Below are 15,865 nucleotides of genomic sequence, written 5' to 3' on the forward strand. Positions count from 1 at the left end.
GTTCAACTAGCTAAGCCACCCAGGTGCCCCTCACAGTATCAGTTTTAAAGAACACCTTAACATCTTTCTTCAAAGCAGTTATCAGTTTCCTAAAAGGTGTAGCTGCTGTTTATTTTTGTTTTCTAGCACCTCAGAATGAAGATTCTTCTTAACCATCTGAATTCAGTTTATTTTAGTTAAATTGTTTTAAATGTATATCTTTTAGTTTAGTTTTTTTGTTTTTAATTTATCCCTACCTTTTCCCTATTCTTCACTTAAATCTTTCCTCCCTGCAAATTCCCATTATTTTGAGTTGGGAAATATCACCTGAAAGCTTTAGGCTTGAGGCTATGTGAATCGACTTGGTGCTTTTTATTTTCTGTGTATTATGCACCACTAAAAAGAATGTAACACCTGTAGCAGCTTATTTTGTTTTTGAAGGAGAAATTGAAGAGCTTTTGAGTAAAAATGTGAAAAGAAGCTAGTGATCATTGCCTGCATGGCTTTTTTTAAAAGGCTTTTAAAAAACATTCCATTGTGGATTCCAAGTTCTCTTTAAAGTTACCACTGACAGTAACTGCCTGCAGAGCCATGTGATCATCTTGGCAGCAGCCAGGCCTTTTAGTGATTTCATTGCTGTGGTTTCCTCAAGCTCTTTACACACATTGATTAATATTTTTCTTGCAGTTATCGCTGTGATGATTTTGTGGTTAATGACACCAAGCTGGGACTGGTACAGAAAGTCAGAGAACACTTACAGAACTTGGAAAAGTAAGTAATAGGCTTTGGGAAAGGAAGGGAGATAGAATGGGGTTGAGGGGTTGTTTAGAATTTTTGAGTGGGATTTGTCTTAATGAGTTCCATAACTTCCATCATGTTTTTAGTGTGATTGAAATGTTAGTGAAGTAAACTTTGGGTTTACTTTGGATATCTGAGACTGTGCCCATAGTTAATGGTCATAACTGAGCATTTATTTCATTTAATATTTATCATAAGTTATAGCCAAGAGTCCATGAGCCTTTTTTTAAGTTATTACCCATCAGTGTACGTATGTATGTCCACACACACATATATACATATATACATATATGCATATATACATATATACATACACACAATGGAGTATTACTCGGCAGTCAAAAAGAATGAAATCTTGCCATTTGCAACTACGTGGATGGAACTGGAGGGTATTATGCTAAGCAAAATTAGTCAGAGAAAGGCAAATATCATATGACTTCACTCATATGAGGACTTTAAGACACAGAACAGTTGAACATAAGGGAAGGGAAGCAAAAATAAAAACAGGGAGGGGGACAAAACAGAAGAGACTCATAAATATGGAGAACAAACAGGGTTACTGGAGGGGTTGTGGGAGGGGGGATGGGCTAAATGGGTAAGGGGCATCAAGGAATCTACTCCTGAAATCGTTGCACTATATGCTAACTAATTTGGATGTAAATTTTAAAAAATAAAATTAAAAAAAAAAGTTATTACCCATCAATTTATAAGCTACTCAATTTATTTGCAAGAGGAATTTTGGAGGTGTAAGGAAAGGACATAAAATGATAGAAAATCATTATAGAGTTACCTTTGATATTCGAAAATCCTTGTCAAATGTTTTATGAGGTCTTCTTAGAAGCACTAAAATTTATGCATTATTTTTAAGGGAAATTAGGTTTGTTCTATTGTCCCTTTGCACCTGTATGATAGCACAAGATCTTATTTTCTTCTTTTCCTCTTTTTTTTTAATTTTTTTTAATGTTTATTTATTTTTGAGAGACAAAGAGAGGGACAGAGCACGAGCAGGTGAAGGACAGAGAGAGGGAGACACAGAATCCAAAGCAAGCTCCAGGCTCTGAGCTGTCAGCACAGAGCCTGATGCGGGGCTCGAACTCACGGACAGTGAGACCATGACCTGAGCCGAAGTCAGATGCTCAACCAGCTGAGCCACCCAGGCGCCCCTCTTCTTTTCCTCTTTTGTGAGGGGCTGTGTCACTTGAAATTACAGTAACTTGTGAAATGCTTTGACATCATAAAGAAATTACAGTACTTATGTGAATAGAATTTTTTAGCTCTAGCAAGATAGGTTGTTATTCAGATAAAACTCCCTGAATCCAAAATTGAAGCAATAAACAGAAATTAAACAGTGCTGGCTTTGAAGCTGTACGAATAGAAATGGCTCTGGAATGGCTGCTGATGCTAGTGAAATTTGTACAAATCACCCCTAGTCATCAGGTACCATTTATTTTATTTTGACAGTTGATATTAAAAGCTGTTGTATGAACATACCAAAACTAGGTGTCCCTTAGGAAACTTAAATGTAAAGGCAATACAATATTTTTAAATCATATAATGAGAGAAAATAGCCTGAGGTCTTTGAGTAAAACACGGTATAGTTTTCATTAACTGAAGTCTTTATGCATGTCTTACTGACTAAATAGATTATAAAGCTGATAAGGGAAGAATTGATTTCTTTAAAATCTCAACTAGTTAAAATACTTGGAGTTTAAGTACTCCTTGGCCCCTCTCATTTCAAGGGCTTCCTCCCTTCTTGTAATCTGAAGAGAGCAACAGAAGCCCCATCTAGGATTAGAGGCGGAAGTACAGGCTGTGTAGTATGTGTGTGTCAGTGTCTTTTTTACTATCTGTTTTTGTTTTAACAGCTCCGCTTTCACGGCTGACAGGCACAGGAAAAGAAAACTTTTGGAAAATTCGTCACTAAACACCAAGTTATTAAAAGTAAATGTAAGTAATTAAAATTTATGCAAATGTAGGAATTGGTTTAGACCTAGTCACTGTTTTTGTTATATCTCTAACACTAATGTTGGTCCTTATGAACTTTCATAAATGTATGCCTTGGATTTGGAATATTTTACGAAATGTTTGCCACTTGTACTAATGATTCTTGATGTGACTGAATACCCCAGTGAGTCCATCTGTCAGTGCCTTCCTTCCATCAGGATTACTACTGTGTTCCTCTCCCTTAGCAAGTGTTCATTCTGAAAGCCTAGTCATGTATTTTATTACTCTTTTCCTGAAGATCCCAAAGTTCTTTGCTTCCTTCTGTTAAAGGTCCTAAGTGCACATTCTATGGGTCTGAGGTTTTGGTAAGTTTTGTTTCTTAGGACTTCATTAATAAAAGTCTGTCATGAAAGAATATGCTTCCTCATTCTGGTAACCATCTGTTACCAGATGTATGAGCCATGAATACATTAAAAAAATTTAACGGTCGCTAAATACTTACAAATACATCAGTAATTTTGCCCTACACCTGCCTCTCTGCTGTCATGCTAGTTATGTTTAGACGTGCACTTAATTGAAGTGTTATGATTTTGTGCGATAAAGAGCTTAAAGTGTTCCCTGGCCATCTGAGTTATGGGCAGAGAGATTTTGTGTTGGATTGGTAGATTCACTTCTCAGGTGTAATATTTAGATGTCATGGTGCATTTGTAGAGTTAATCAGAAAACACAGCCTTGGTCTTTAAGGGAAATTCAGGTAGTGTTTTAAAGACTGATATCCTGTTGCTAGGAATACATGTATTGGTCTTTTATGCATGGCTTAAAGTTAAAAGTTTGGAGACAGATTTATTTGAGGTGTATATGTTTATATTTTTCAATTTGTAGTAGTTTTAATAAAATCTTGTAAAAGCATTCAGTCTTAAAACTTTATTTCATTTAAGGATCTTCCTGGTTTTTATATCGTGTACTCCATGGTATTTATTAATGCTGATTTCCATATAAGCTTCCACGGGGTACTTCCATTGAGAACAATCCCAGGATCAAAAGTAGGCTTTTAAAAATATCTGGATACTTAGAGAGTAGAACGAGAGTTTGAAATATTCATTGGACAAAAAAGGACCAATTCCAAATTGGTTTGATGCTAGAGTTTCAAATATAGGCCTTTGCTTTGATGTCTGACACAGCCTTCTCTTGGTATTGCTGATGGCCTTTTCTTATCCCATTTTACAGGGAAGCACCACTGGCATTTGTGCCACAGGCCTTCGGAATTTGGGGAACACCTGTTTCATGAATGCCATCCTTCAGTCACTCAGGTAATGTTCAGATCAGAGTTAGTTTCTAGCAAAACGGTTAGGAGCAAAGGCTCAGGCTTCAGATTTTATCTCTGCCACTAACTCTAGTCATGTGGCATGTTATCTCATTTCCCTGTGCCTTAGTTTCCTCATCAGTAAAATTGAGGTTAATAGTTCTGCCTCATAGGATGGTTGGGAAGATTAAATAATATAATTTATATAAAGTGTTTAGAACAGTGTCTAGCAGTAAGTAACTGTTAGTTGTCATTTATACTGTTGCTTTTTGAATGAACTAGAGCAGAGGTCAGAAAACTTTTTCAGTAAATGGCCAGATAGTAAATACTTTAGTCTTTGCATCCCACACACAGTGTCTCATATCTTCTTCTCTTCCCCCTCTCTTCTACCCCAACCCTTTATAAACATCTCTTTAAAAATGTAAAAGCTTGGTGGGGAGCCTGGATCGTTCAGTCTGTTAACCATCAGACTTCAGCTGAAGTCATGATCTCACAGTTCATGAGTTTGAGCCCTGCATCAGGCTCTATGCTGACGGCTCAGAGCCTGGAGCCTGTTTCAGATTTGTGTCTCCCTCTCTCTCTGCTCCTCCCCACCATTCCCTCCCTTCCTCCCTGGCTGCCTCCTTTTCTCTCTCTCTCTCTCTCTCTCTCTCTCTCTCTCTCTCTCTCAAAAATAAATAAACATTAAATAAAATTTTTTTAAATGTAAAAGGTCACTGGCCCAGGATCAGATTTGGCCTGTGGGCTGTAGTATGCAGACCCCAGGATTATAGGGAACCTTGTTCAGAGTTGAATCTGATTATAGTTGAGTCTTTTTTTTTTTTTTTTTACATTTATTCATTTTTTGAGAGACAGTGTGAGCGGAGGAGGGGCAGAGAGAGAGAGAGACAGACAGACAGACAGAATCGGTAGCAGGCTCTAGGCTCTGAGCTTGTTAGCACAGAGTTGGACGTGGGGCTTGAACTCACCAGCTGTGTGATCATGATCTGAGCTGAAGTTGGACACTTAACCAACTGAGCCACCCAGATGCCCCTATTTATTTATTTATTTTTGAGAGAAAAGGAGACCAAGCACGAGCGGGGGAGGGGCAGAGAGAGAAGGAGACAGAATCTGAAACAGGCTCTGAGCTGTCAGCACAGAGCCCAACGCAGGGCTTGAACTCACGGACCGCAAGATCATGCCCTGAGCCAAAGTCAGATGCCTAACCGACTGAGCCATCCAGGTACCCTGCCCCCCCATTAGTTGAGTCTTAAATATGATCATAAGATCAGATGTTTAGAAGATCTTTAAAGTGTAAGATAAGTAGTAAAAATAAAATACCCAACAAGGTTGACCTCAGTTATATAGAAGAAATTATTTTGAAAGCCATATACTTGTAGATTTTAATGCGCCATCAAAGGCCAGAATAAATTATCTTCCTAAGGCCACCTTGCTAATAAGGAACAGAAATCATACTTGGTCCCACCTTAAAGATACTTTCTCTTGACTTCTCTAGTTTTTTTCAAACAAGAAACTCAAATCACTGCAGAATTCTCCTTATTACTCTGTACTGTATATCTAAACAATATGGTTGGTTTCATGGTTTGTTTTTGTTTGAGGAAATTATTGAATACCTGGAAACAGGCACCCCCCCCCGAAAAAAAAATGGTGACAACCTTTGGGGGAGGGGAATTGAGGATATAATGAAACATTTTTTAAAGTTTTATTTATATGAGTAATGTCTGCACCCAACGTGGGCTTGAACTCACAGCCCTGAGATTAAGAGTCACATGCTGTTCCAACTGAGCCAGCCAGGCACCCCAGAAGTGAGGAATTTTTTTTTAAAGAGATTTTGCTTTAAGCTCTTTGTTCATTTCTACAAAGTCATCTGTTAATACTGTTTTCTTAGAGTAAATGAAGAAACTTAATGAGGAAACTCAAAGCAATTTCTTGAGAAAGTGAAATCACAGTTTCAAAATTCACATGTGGGTTTTATACAACTTTCTTTACAGTCCTAGTAAATTCTTTTTTTTCTTTTCTTTTTTTTTTAAATAATTTTCTTCCCTTCCTTTTAAAATAGTAACATTGAGCAGTTTTGCTGTTATTTCAAAGAACTGCCCGCTGTGGAGTTAAGGAATGGGAAAACAGCAGGAAGGCGAACATACCACACCAGGAGCCAAGGGGATAACAATGTGTGAGTTCTAAGAATATGTCCTTTCTGACTTTGAGCTACAAAACAAGTGACTCTTACTGGTGATTTCCATTTCATTATGTGAGTTACATTTTAAAACACATACATTTTAAAACACTCTTCTAAAAATTGTGTTTAAGTATGTAGCTGGTAATCTTAATAATTGTTGGAATTCTTTTATTTCTGTTTACCTAATGGGAGGATAAATTTAGCTCTCTACTTATTAAGTCTTTGTGGATTTGAGCTCTCAAATTGATATCTATATATGAAACACAGTTCTAGGTTTAGACCAGCATGAATATCATTAGCCTTTGTGAGTTGATTTGTCTTATAATAGTAGATAAACCTCTTTTGGCTAATAAAATTAATTTGTAGTCCTCACATTAATTATGGGGCAATGCAATCAATTTTTAGTTGACACGGAGAAGGGAAAATTGACAAATGATTATTGAGAACCGATATGTATGCAAATTCAGTGCAGCTGTGCTCTATTTGGGGTTCAGATAATCTCTATTATCTATTATCAGTGGGCACATTTTTTCATATTTTAACATTACTGAAATAAGGCTATGATTTATAATTGGTATATATTTTAACGTAATATTCTTTCTGCCTGCCCATTCCTGCTCCCACACACCCCATCCCCACACATTCTGAAAAACCATTTTACGATCTGACATTATTCTGCTTAAGAGGCTCAGGGAAATTACGATAGAACATGTTAGAATAGTGTACAGTTTGCATAGAGCCAAAATACCAGGGAACTTTAGAGCCAGGCATTGGAGTAGGGAGTAGTCATACCACTATAAGTGATGTCTTTAAGAGTTTACTTTGCTAGCAGCATATAGAATGAACTGGAAAAATGCCTGCATTCAAGGAGACTTCACACTTTATAGTATTTGGGTTGGAGGGGATAGCAGTGAAATAAGGAGGAAAAAATACATTTTCAGAAAAATTAAGGGCGTATGAGTAGTACTTGATGCATTAGTGTCATTTAGGGTTTAGTTATAAATTGCAGAAATTATCTCTGGCCATCTTAGGCAGAAAAAGAATTTATTCAAAGTCTGTTGGTAAGCTATTACTGGATGGGTGGAAAATCAGGTCTGGCATCTAGACATCCAGAACCATAGCCACAATCACCCCATGGAACTATCCCATAAGGATATTACTGTCCTCTAACACACTTCCCATTGTGACACCAGAGTTCCTGCTGGAGTTGAGTGCTGGGTGAATGCTGCGGTTTCTGCTATTATTGCTGCCTCTGTACTCCAGGTGATGTTCTTTGTCACCAGAAGGAATTTGCCACTGCCCCAGCTTCTTCGCCTCACTAACTTCTGCTTCAAATAGGCAGGACCCAGGCCATGTACCTGAGTGCTGGCTGCAAGGTGGTTTGAGAAAGCAAGTATCTGGGCTTTCCAACTTCCATAGTGGGAAGCAGGCTCTGACTCTTACCCAGACTCTTAACGTGGGGAATTCCTCAAATACAGGAAGAAGGTTCAGGTACTAGGAAGCAAAAAATATGGTTTGTGAGCACACTACTGGATGACAAAGGTTGAGCTATTAGTGAGATTCTCTGAGAAACCAGTCAGGTATCTGTGAGGATGGTAGGTGTATTGACAGACACAGGTATTGAAGCTGTTTGGTGATGTTTCAGTTTACCTGGTTATTGGAGGTGTTTCATTCTAGCTACCTGCATAGGAAAACAAAATTAATAGTGACTTAAACAACCGTTGTTTATTTTCTCGTGTAAAAGTTAGAGATTATCCCTCTAGGGCTGTTTGACACCATCATCGTGCTCCTTGTAGCTTTCTGTTCCACCAACCCTAGGGTAGGGCTGTCATCCACATAGTTCAGAGTGGTGCTGGATCGCCACCATTTTGTCCTTCCAGCTAGAAGGAAGAAGGAAGGGATTAATGACAACTACTCTTTCTCTTTAAGGAAACTTCTCAGAAGTTGAACACACTCAAAGTTTTTTATTCCAGGAGTTCTTACACCAAGCAAAAATTGGAAGTTCTGTTCCTATGAGAGAAGAGAATGGTTATTGGGCGGTAGTAGGGAGAGTATAGAGAGCAGCTTTAGTGTACATTGGGTTTGAAGTGACAAAGGACATTCAGAAGAAAATTCCCCTTGGAAACTGGAAAAACCTGACTGAAACGTGGTCATGAGAGAATCTGGCTTTTAGATTTGGATTTGGGAGTCATGGTGTAGAGCTGAGTGTTGAAGCTTTGTGGTCAGATGAATTGTCTCAGACAGAAATGAGCCGATTCTCACACACTGAGGTCTGGGAAGTGCTCCTTGTAAGTGGTAAGAAGGAAAACTACAGGAAATGGAGAAAGAGATTCTGTTACTTAAAAACTTAAAAAAGTTTTTTAAAAATGTACATTTTGAAGTAATTTGTAACTTCTCTATTGCTTTATTCTACAAGTATGCCATTACTCTGGCACACTCCATGTTCGTTGTGGGGTTAAAAAAACCTAGTTTTGTCTATAATTGCTGCTCTTTATGTGGGTTTTTGAGATGCTCTTACTTAACTGTCAGAATTAGGTTAGAAGAAACCAAACCCTTTTTATGTTTTCATTTTTTTTAATGTATTTTTTTTTTAATTTACATCCAAGTTAAGCATATATGTTTTCACTTTTATTATGAGTTGTAGCCAGTTGGACATTATGCATTGAAATAGTAGCCTCTCACTTTCTTCTTTTCCAGGTCTTTGGTCGAAGAGTTTAGAAAGACACTCTGTGCTTTATGGCAAGGTAGCCAGACTGCATTTAGCCCAGAGTCCTTATTTTACGTTGTTTGGAAGATCATGCCAAATTTTAGGTAAGTATTACTTAATGAAGCATATTTTAAAAATCAATATTAGTCTTCATACTATTCCTGGAACAATTTCCTATGAAGCGGTGGTATTCTAAATAATAAAGACTGGCTTTATTTTGTTTTGTTATTAAAATGAGAAGAACAAGAGTTGGATCATTTGACTAGACAAATGTGTATGTTTAAATAATATATAGACATTAAAAATGACTTTAACAAAGGGTAAAGGGTAAAGGCAGTGCCTGGGTGGCTAATTCCGTTAAGTGTCTGACTCTTGGTTTTGGCTCAAGTCATGATCTCACGGTTCACGAGATCAAGCCCTGGGTCGGGCTCTGCACTAACATGACATTGACACCTTGACACCACAGAGCCTGCTTGGGATTCTCTTTCTCCCTCTCTCTCTCTGCCCCTCCCCTGCTGGTGCACACATGTTCTCATGCACTCTTTTTCACACACACACACACACACACACACAGGGAGTAGGATATTTTGTTCTGAAAACAAAGCCCTTATAAATAAGTTAGGTGCTCTAGGAAAACATACTGGACAAAATTTCCTTGATTCTTTAAAAAAAAAATTTTTTTTTTAATTTAAATTTTTGTTAACCAACATACAGTGAAGTATTGGCTTTGGAGTAGAAGTCAGTGATTCATCACTTACATACAGCACTCAGTATTCCTCACAGCAGGTGCCCTCCTTAGTACCCATCACCCATCTAGCCTGTCTCCCACCCTCCTCCATCAACCCATAGTTTGTCCGCTATCATTAAGAGTCTTTTGTGGTTTGTTTCCCTCTCTTCTCTTACTGCCTCCCTCCCATATGTTCATCTGCTTTGTTTCTTAAATTCTAAATATGAGTGAAATCATATGGTATTTGTCCTTCTCTGATTAATTTATTTCACTTAGCATAACACATTCTAGCTCCATCCACATTGCAAATGGTAAGATTTCATTCTTTTTGGTGGCTGAATCCATTGTATATATTGTATACATACAATACATTGTGTGTGTGTGTGTGTGTGTGTATATATATTATATATATATTATATATACACCACATCTTTTAAGAAAATTTTTAAATGTTTATTTGTTTTTGAGAGAGAGAGAGAAAGAGAGAGCGAGAGTGCTCAAGTAGGGGAGGGGCAGAGAGAGGGAGACACAGAATCCGAAGCAGGCTCCAGGCTCCAAGCTGACAGCACAGAGCCTGATGCGGGGCTCGATTTAGTAACCGTGAGATTATGACCTGAGCTGAAGCTGGGCCCTTAACTAACTGAGCCACCCAGACGCCCCATAGCACATCTTCTTTATCCATTCATCAGTCAGTGGACATTTGGGCTCTCTCCATAATTTGACTATTATTGATAATGCTGTATAAACATTGGGGTGCACGTACCCCTTTGAATCTGTGTTTTTGTATCCTTTGAGTAAATACCTAATAATGCAATTACTGAATCACATGGAAGTTCTATTTTTAGTTTCTTTTTTTTAATGTTATTTATTTATTTATTTATTTATTTATTTGTATTTTTTATTTTTTTAAATTTACATCCAAATTAGTTAGCATATAGTGCAACAGTGATTTCAGGAGTAGATTCCTCAGTGCCCCTTACTCATTTAGCCCCTCCCCCTTCCCACAACCCCTCCAGTAATCCTCAGTGTGTTCTCCATATTTATGAGTCTCTTCTGTTTTGCCCTCCTCCCTGTTTTTTTTTTTTTTTTTTTTTTAATTTTTTTTTTCAACGTTTTTTATTTTATTTTTGGGACAGAGAGAGACAGAGCATGAATGGGGGAGGGGCAGAGAGAGAGGGAGACACAGAATCGGAAACAGGCTCCAGGCTCCGAGCCATCAGCCCAGAGCCTGACGCGGGGCTCGAACTCACGGACCGCGAGATCGTGACCTGGCTGAAGTCGGACGCTTAACCGACTGCGCCACCCAGGCCCTGTTTTTATATTATTTTTGTTTCCCTTCTCTTATGTTCATCTGTTTTGTCTCTTAAAGTCCTCATATGAGTGAAGTCATATGATTTTTGTCTTTCTCTGACTAATTTCACTTAGCCTAATACCCTCCAGTTCCATCCACGAACTTGCAAATGGCAAGATTTCATTCTTTTTCATTGCCAAGTAATACTCCATTATATATATATATATATATATATATATATATACACACACACACACACACACACACACACACACACACACACACCACATCTTCTTTATCCATTCATCTATCGATGGACATTTAGGCTCTTTCCATACTTCGGCTATTGTTGATAGTGCTGCTATAAACATGGGGGTTCATGTGTCCCTTTGAAACAGCACATCTGTATCCTGTGGATAAATGCCTAGTAGTGCGATTGCTAGGTTGTAGGGTTCTGTTTTTAGTTTGTTGAGGAGCCTTCATACTGTTTTCTAGAGTGGCTGCACCAGTTTGCATTCCCACTAACAGTGCAAGACTGTTCCCCTTTCTCTGCATCCTTGCTAGTAGCTTTTGTTTCTTGTGTTAATTTTAGCCATTCTGACAGGTGTGAGGTGGTATCTTATTGTGGTTTTGATTTATATTTCCCTGATGATGAGTGATGTTGAGCATCTTTTCATGTGTCTGTTAGTCATCTGGATGTCTTCTTTGGAAAAGTGTTCGTATCTTCTTTCCGTTTCTTAACTAAGTTATTTGTTTTTTGGGTGTTGAGTTTGATAAGTTCTTTATAGCTTTTAGATATTAGATACTTTCAAACTTTTATGAAGAATAATTACCATATACACCATCTTGTTATTTCAACTAAAAAAAAATTCAAATGCAACTGCAGAAATATGTGTCTTACATTTCACTGTTTGGGCTGGGTTCTAAAGGTGTTAGAAGACTAGTCAAGGCTAGTCCATCAGGATTCAGTTTTCAGAAGGTAACTGGGCCACATCCTAATGTGCCTGTGGAGTCACTGTGTTTTCCTTGCTGTCTCTGGCCTCACTTGAGAAGGGAAATAGCCTTGCTGTCAGAGGAATCTGCCTCTTCTCCTTGGTTAGTCATCTCTGTAGGGATTCAGGTAGTAGCAGATTTGAGGCACTGCAGGTGTTTGACAACAGTCTTTGCTACCTTCTGCTGATTTCATCCTTCTGAAACGTGTCCGTGCTCTTGCTAGTTAGGATGTGGGCATCTAATGTATATTCCTCTCCTTTAAAAACAAACAAACAAAAAACACAACAGCCTGCTTTAGTAAAAGTTAGCTCTTTTTCTTGCTCTATTGCCTAATAGTAGTTTAGATATATTAGTAATATAAAGAAATGTTTAAAAGGTAATAAACAGAACTGTCATTTGTTACCTTAACTTGAAAAGTCTAGCCTTGAGGACCTGAGGTGATCGACTGTTGTTCCCCCTGGTCTTTGTTTTGAAGGAAATTTCTTTTATATATCATGCCATTTAAATCCGCTTCCAGAGGAGATAAATTTTGTAAGGATTTTAAAGTTTCTTTTGTTTTGTTTAATTTTAAAAAATATTTAATGTTTATTTTTTGAGAGAGCATAAGTGGGGGAGGGGGAGAGTGACGGGGGACAGATGATCCGAAGCAGGCTCCACACTAATAGAAGTGAGACCAATATGGGTCTCACAAACTGCGAGATCATGACCTGAGCTGAAGTCGGATGCTCAACCAGCTGAGCCACCCAGGTGCCCCAGGATTTTAAAGTTTCTTGACTCTAAGTAGGAAAGGTGGAAATGACGGTTTCATTTACCACTAACCAAGTTTGGACTTAATATTAACATTTCTAACACAGTCTCCTAGTTAGACTCTTGGTAGGGACTTAGTCTTTGTGTTTTGTAAACTATATATTTATAAATACGTACATATTTTTATATGTTTTTATATAGCTTATATGTTTTATAAACTATATTAAAATAGTTTCTATTTATTGAATGCTATGTGCCCAGTACTTTACGTCTTTTATGTCTGACTTTAATTAAAAAACCCAACAATAAAATTTGTCAAGGTAGGAAGGGTTAGCCCCATTTTAAAAAAGATAAAACTGAGACAGAGGAGGTAAACTTGTTCAGTCTTAAGCATCTAGTAAGTGTAGGACCAGAATTAGAATCCAGGTCTTTGTGGAGTTGGTAAATGATAGATGTGTGAGCAGTAATTTGTCTACATGCCTGAATAAAGCTCACCAACTAACTTTATACTATTCTGCTTGGTCCCCATGGTGACTCAGGTCCTTTATTTTTCTTTCTTTTTTTTTTTTAAGTTTATTTTTTTATTTTGGGAGAGAAAGAGAGCACGAGTAGGGGAGGAGCCAAAATCAAGGGTTGGATGCTTAACCGACTGAGCCACCCAGGTGCCCCTCAGGTCCTTTATTCTTAATCAGTTTAGAAACAGTATGAAACTTGTATTCAATAGAATTGTACTTTTCTTCTAAGTCTGCCCACATCTCTGCCCTTTGTATAAAGTTTCTGTAGCCTGTGAGCATGATTTTATTTTTAGCTGCTTAATTTTGTACATCCTGTTCCCTTACCGATGAAAGGAAAGGACTCTTGGAAAAGGTAACCACGTTTCTGTTTATTTAAGGATGGACGGCACCCTAGATCTGAGAGGGGTGGCCCCATTCCCTAGAGAATAAATTGGATTATTTTCTAAAAAAAAAAAAAAAAAATTGAGAAATGGAGTGATTCCTACACATGAACTCTTAGATTTCCTTACTGACTGATGAGAGTAGAATGACTGTGTGTTGTTCGCAGGGCTTTCATTTAGTTCTGCAGTAATTGAGATTGTTCCCCATTGTCTTTTAATCAAAGAATAATTTTCTCTTGGTTATATCTAGATCTTGAGATTATATCAAGGATAAAGCTTAAGTGTAATGTTACTCTACAACACCCAGGTGTGAGTCAGGGAGGTGTGGGGCTTTCTTCTTAAAGCTGTTACTCCTATTAGGTGTGCAGGGTAAAGTTCCTATAGTGTGCCTCTGTAGAAGTGTAGGGAGTTTTGAACTATGTTTTTGTTATATTTATGATCCCCAAATAAATGTTTTAAAAATGTTAGGAAGTGGGGTGCCTGGGTGGCTCAGTCTGTTAAGTGTCTGACTTCGGCTCAGGTCATGGTCTCATGGTTCCTGAGTTTGAGCCCTGCATCAGGTTCTCTGCTGTCAGCACAGAGCCTGTTTCAGATCCTCTGTCTCCCTCTTCCCCTGCCCCTCCGTCACTTGTGTGTGCTCGCTCAAAAATAAATAATAAAACATTAAAAAAAAATGTTAGGAAGCCCATTTTCCTGATTAAAACCTATGACAGTGTCTCGGGAATTTGATCCCTTGGAATGAAATAAAAACATGCATCTGGAAGTAGGAACAGCTTTCATTCATTAAATAAATGCAGAAAAGAATACACTGTAAATGTAATCAGCACCTTTGGGTATAGAAACCACCTAAGCTATTCTTTCTTTTTCCCTACTCAGACCAAAAGCCAGCAGGTAAACAATTGCCAAAGTTTGACCTTCTCAACATGCCTATCTACTTACCACACTTCTTACTGCTACCTAGTATGTCCTGCTTTTCCTGTCCTTTTCCTTTTCATAAAAGTACCTTTACGTTTATGTTTTTTAAATAGATAAAATACAAATGGCTCCAAATTTCCAAAGATGAAAAAAGGAATATACAATGAAAGTTTTTTCTTTTACTGTATTTACCAGCCATTCATTTTGTTTTCTGGAAGCAGTCATAGTTACTAGATTTTTTTGTATCCTTTTGGTGATACTCTGTGTATGTACAAGTGTGGGGTGTGTGTGTATAATTTTTAACAAATGGTAACAAAATTTTTTTCCTACTTTGAAGTGATTCATATTAGTATCAATAACTTTCTTTCTCTGTTCATTTTATGGCCACATAGTGTTCTACTTTATGGTCGTATCATAATTTATATACAGTCCCCTACCAGTGGTTATATAGACCATTTCTTTTGCTGTTGGAGACAGTGCTGCAGTGGATAGTCTCATACGTGTATGTGCAAGGTTCTAAGAGAGCAGTTGCTGGTTCAAGAGACAATTGCTGGGTCAAAAGATACTGGCTTTGGGGTGCTTGGCTGGCTCAGTTGGTAGAGCATGTGACTCTTGATCTGACTCTTGATCTCAGGCTTGTGAGTTTGAGCCCCACATTGGGCATAGAAATTACTTAAAAGAAAGATACTTGCTTTTAATTTTGATAGGCCTTTTTTTTTTTTTTTTTAACTCCTTGCTTTCCTTAACATGATGTTTGTTGTCTCATTGCCTCTGTATCTTTGTTATGTTTGTCTTATGGGATTTGCTTTATGATGCCCAGTTTCTTCTTTAAGGTCAAGTTTAATGCTACCTCTCCAGGAGAGCCTCTTGATAATTCAGATCAGGTCCTGGTATTTATTCCCTTGCTTCTTATATCATTTTTGTGCTGTCTCTGATTTCAGATAAACTTGACTTAATATGTATTGGCCTTGACTTCTCAAAATCGAGTTTTCTGTAGTTTTGTTTTTATCAGTTCTTGTTGTAATTAATGTTTAAAAATGGTGAGTGAATAAAGTACCGAAACATTATTTTTATATTTGCTAGCTAACTTGGCTTTGTAGAGAATATAAAAAATATCTTTGTGGATAACAAATAAGTCTTTGCATGTGAGATCTTAATTTAATGGTAATCTTTCTAGGTATGCTGTTAGCAATTTATAATTAAGTAGTACTATTTCTTCTGAGTAGGAGTTTTGCTTTTGTATGTTTTTGTGTGTTTTGTAAATAAAAACAATCATGTTTGTTATTTTCACTTTTTGGTATTTTTATCTCCGAGAAACTCAGCCATGGTTGATTCCACAAAATGGATAGGAATAGATAATTGTAATTGATTTTGGTATTTCAGATAA

At 37.5% G+C, this 15,865-nt stretch overlaps 1 protein-coding gene and 1 pseudogene across 7 annotated transcripts in view; both read left to right on the forward strand.

The window, feature by feature from the left end:
- The window catches only part of LOC125908873 (keratin, type II cytoskeletal 8-like), a 327,398-nt pseudogene that overhangs the window by 254,007 nt on the left and 57,526 nt on the right, over positions 1–15,865 (forward strand).
- The window catches only part of USP3 (ubiquitin specific peptidase 3), a 106,597-nt gene that overhangs the window by 51,669 nt on the left and 39,063 nt on the right, over positions 1–15,865 (forward strand). For 6 of the 7 annotated variants that reach the window (XM_049611718.1, XM_049611719.1, XM_049611724.1 and 3 more), the window contains 5 exons: positions 667–750; positions 2,643–2,724; positions 3,949–4,031; positions 6,084–6,197; positions 8,901–9,014. In XM_049611718.1, the coding sequence (XP_049467675.1) occupies positions 667–750; positions 2,643–2,724; positions 3,949–4,031; positions 6,084–6,197; positions 8,901–9,014 (477 nt within the window). The remainder of the gene's footprint in view (positions 1–666; positions 751–2,642; positions 2,725–3,948; positions 4,032–6,083; positions 6,198–8,900; positions 9,015–15,865) is intronic. The other variant, XM_049611721.1, reaches the window with a different exon arrangement.

Source organism: Panthera uncia (assembly GCF_023721935.1).
Source record: "Panthera uncia isolate 11264 chromosome B3 unlocalized genomic scaffold, Puncia_PCG_1.0 HiC_scaffold_1, whole genome shotgun sequence".
Lineage (NCBI taxonomy): Eukaryota > Metazoa > Chordata > Mammalia > Carnivora > Felidae > Panthera > Panthera uncia.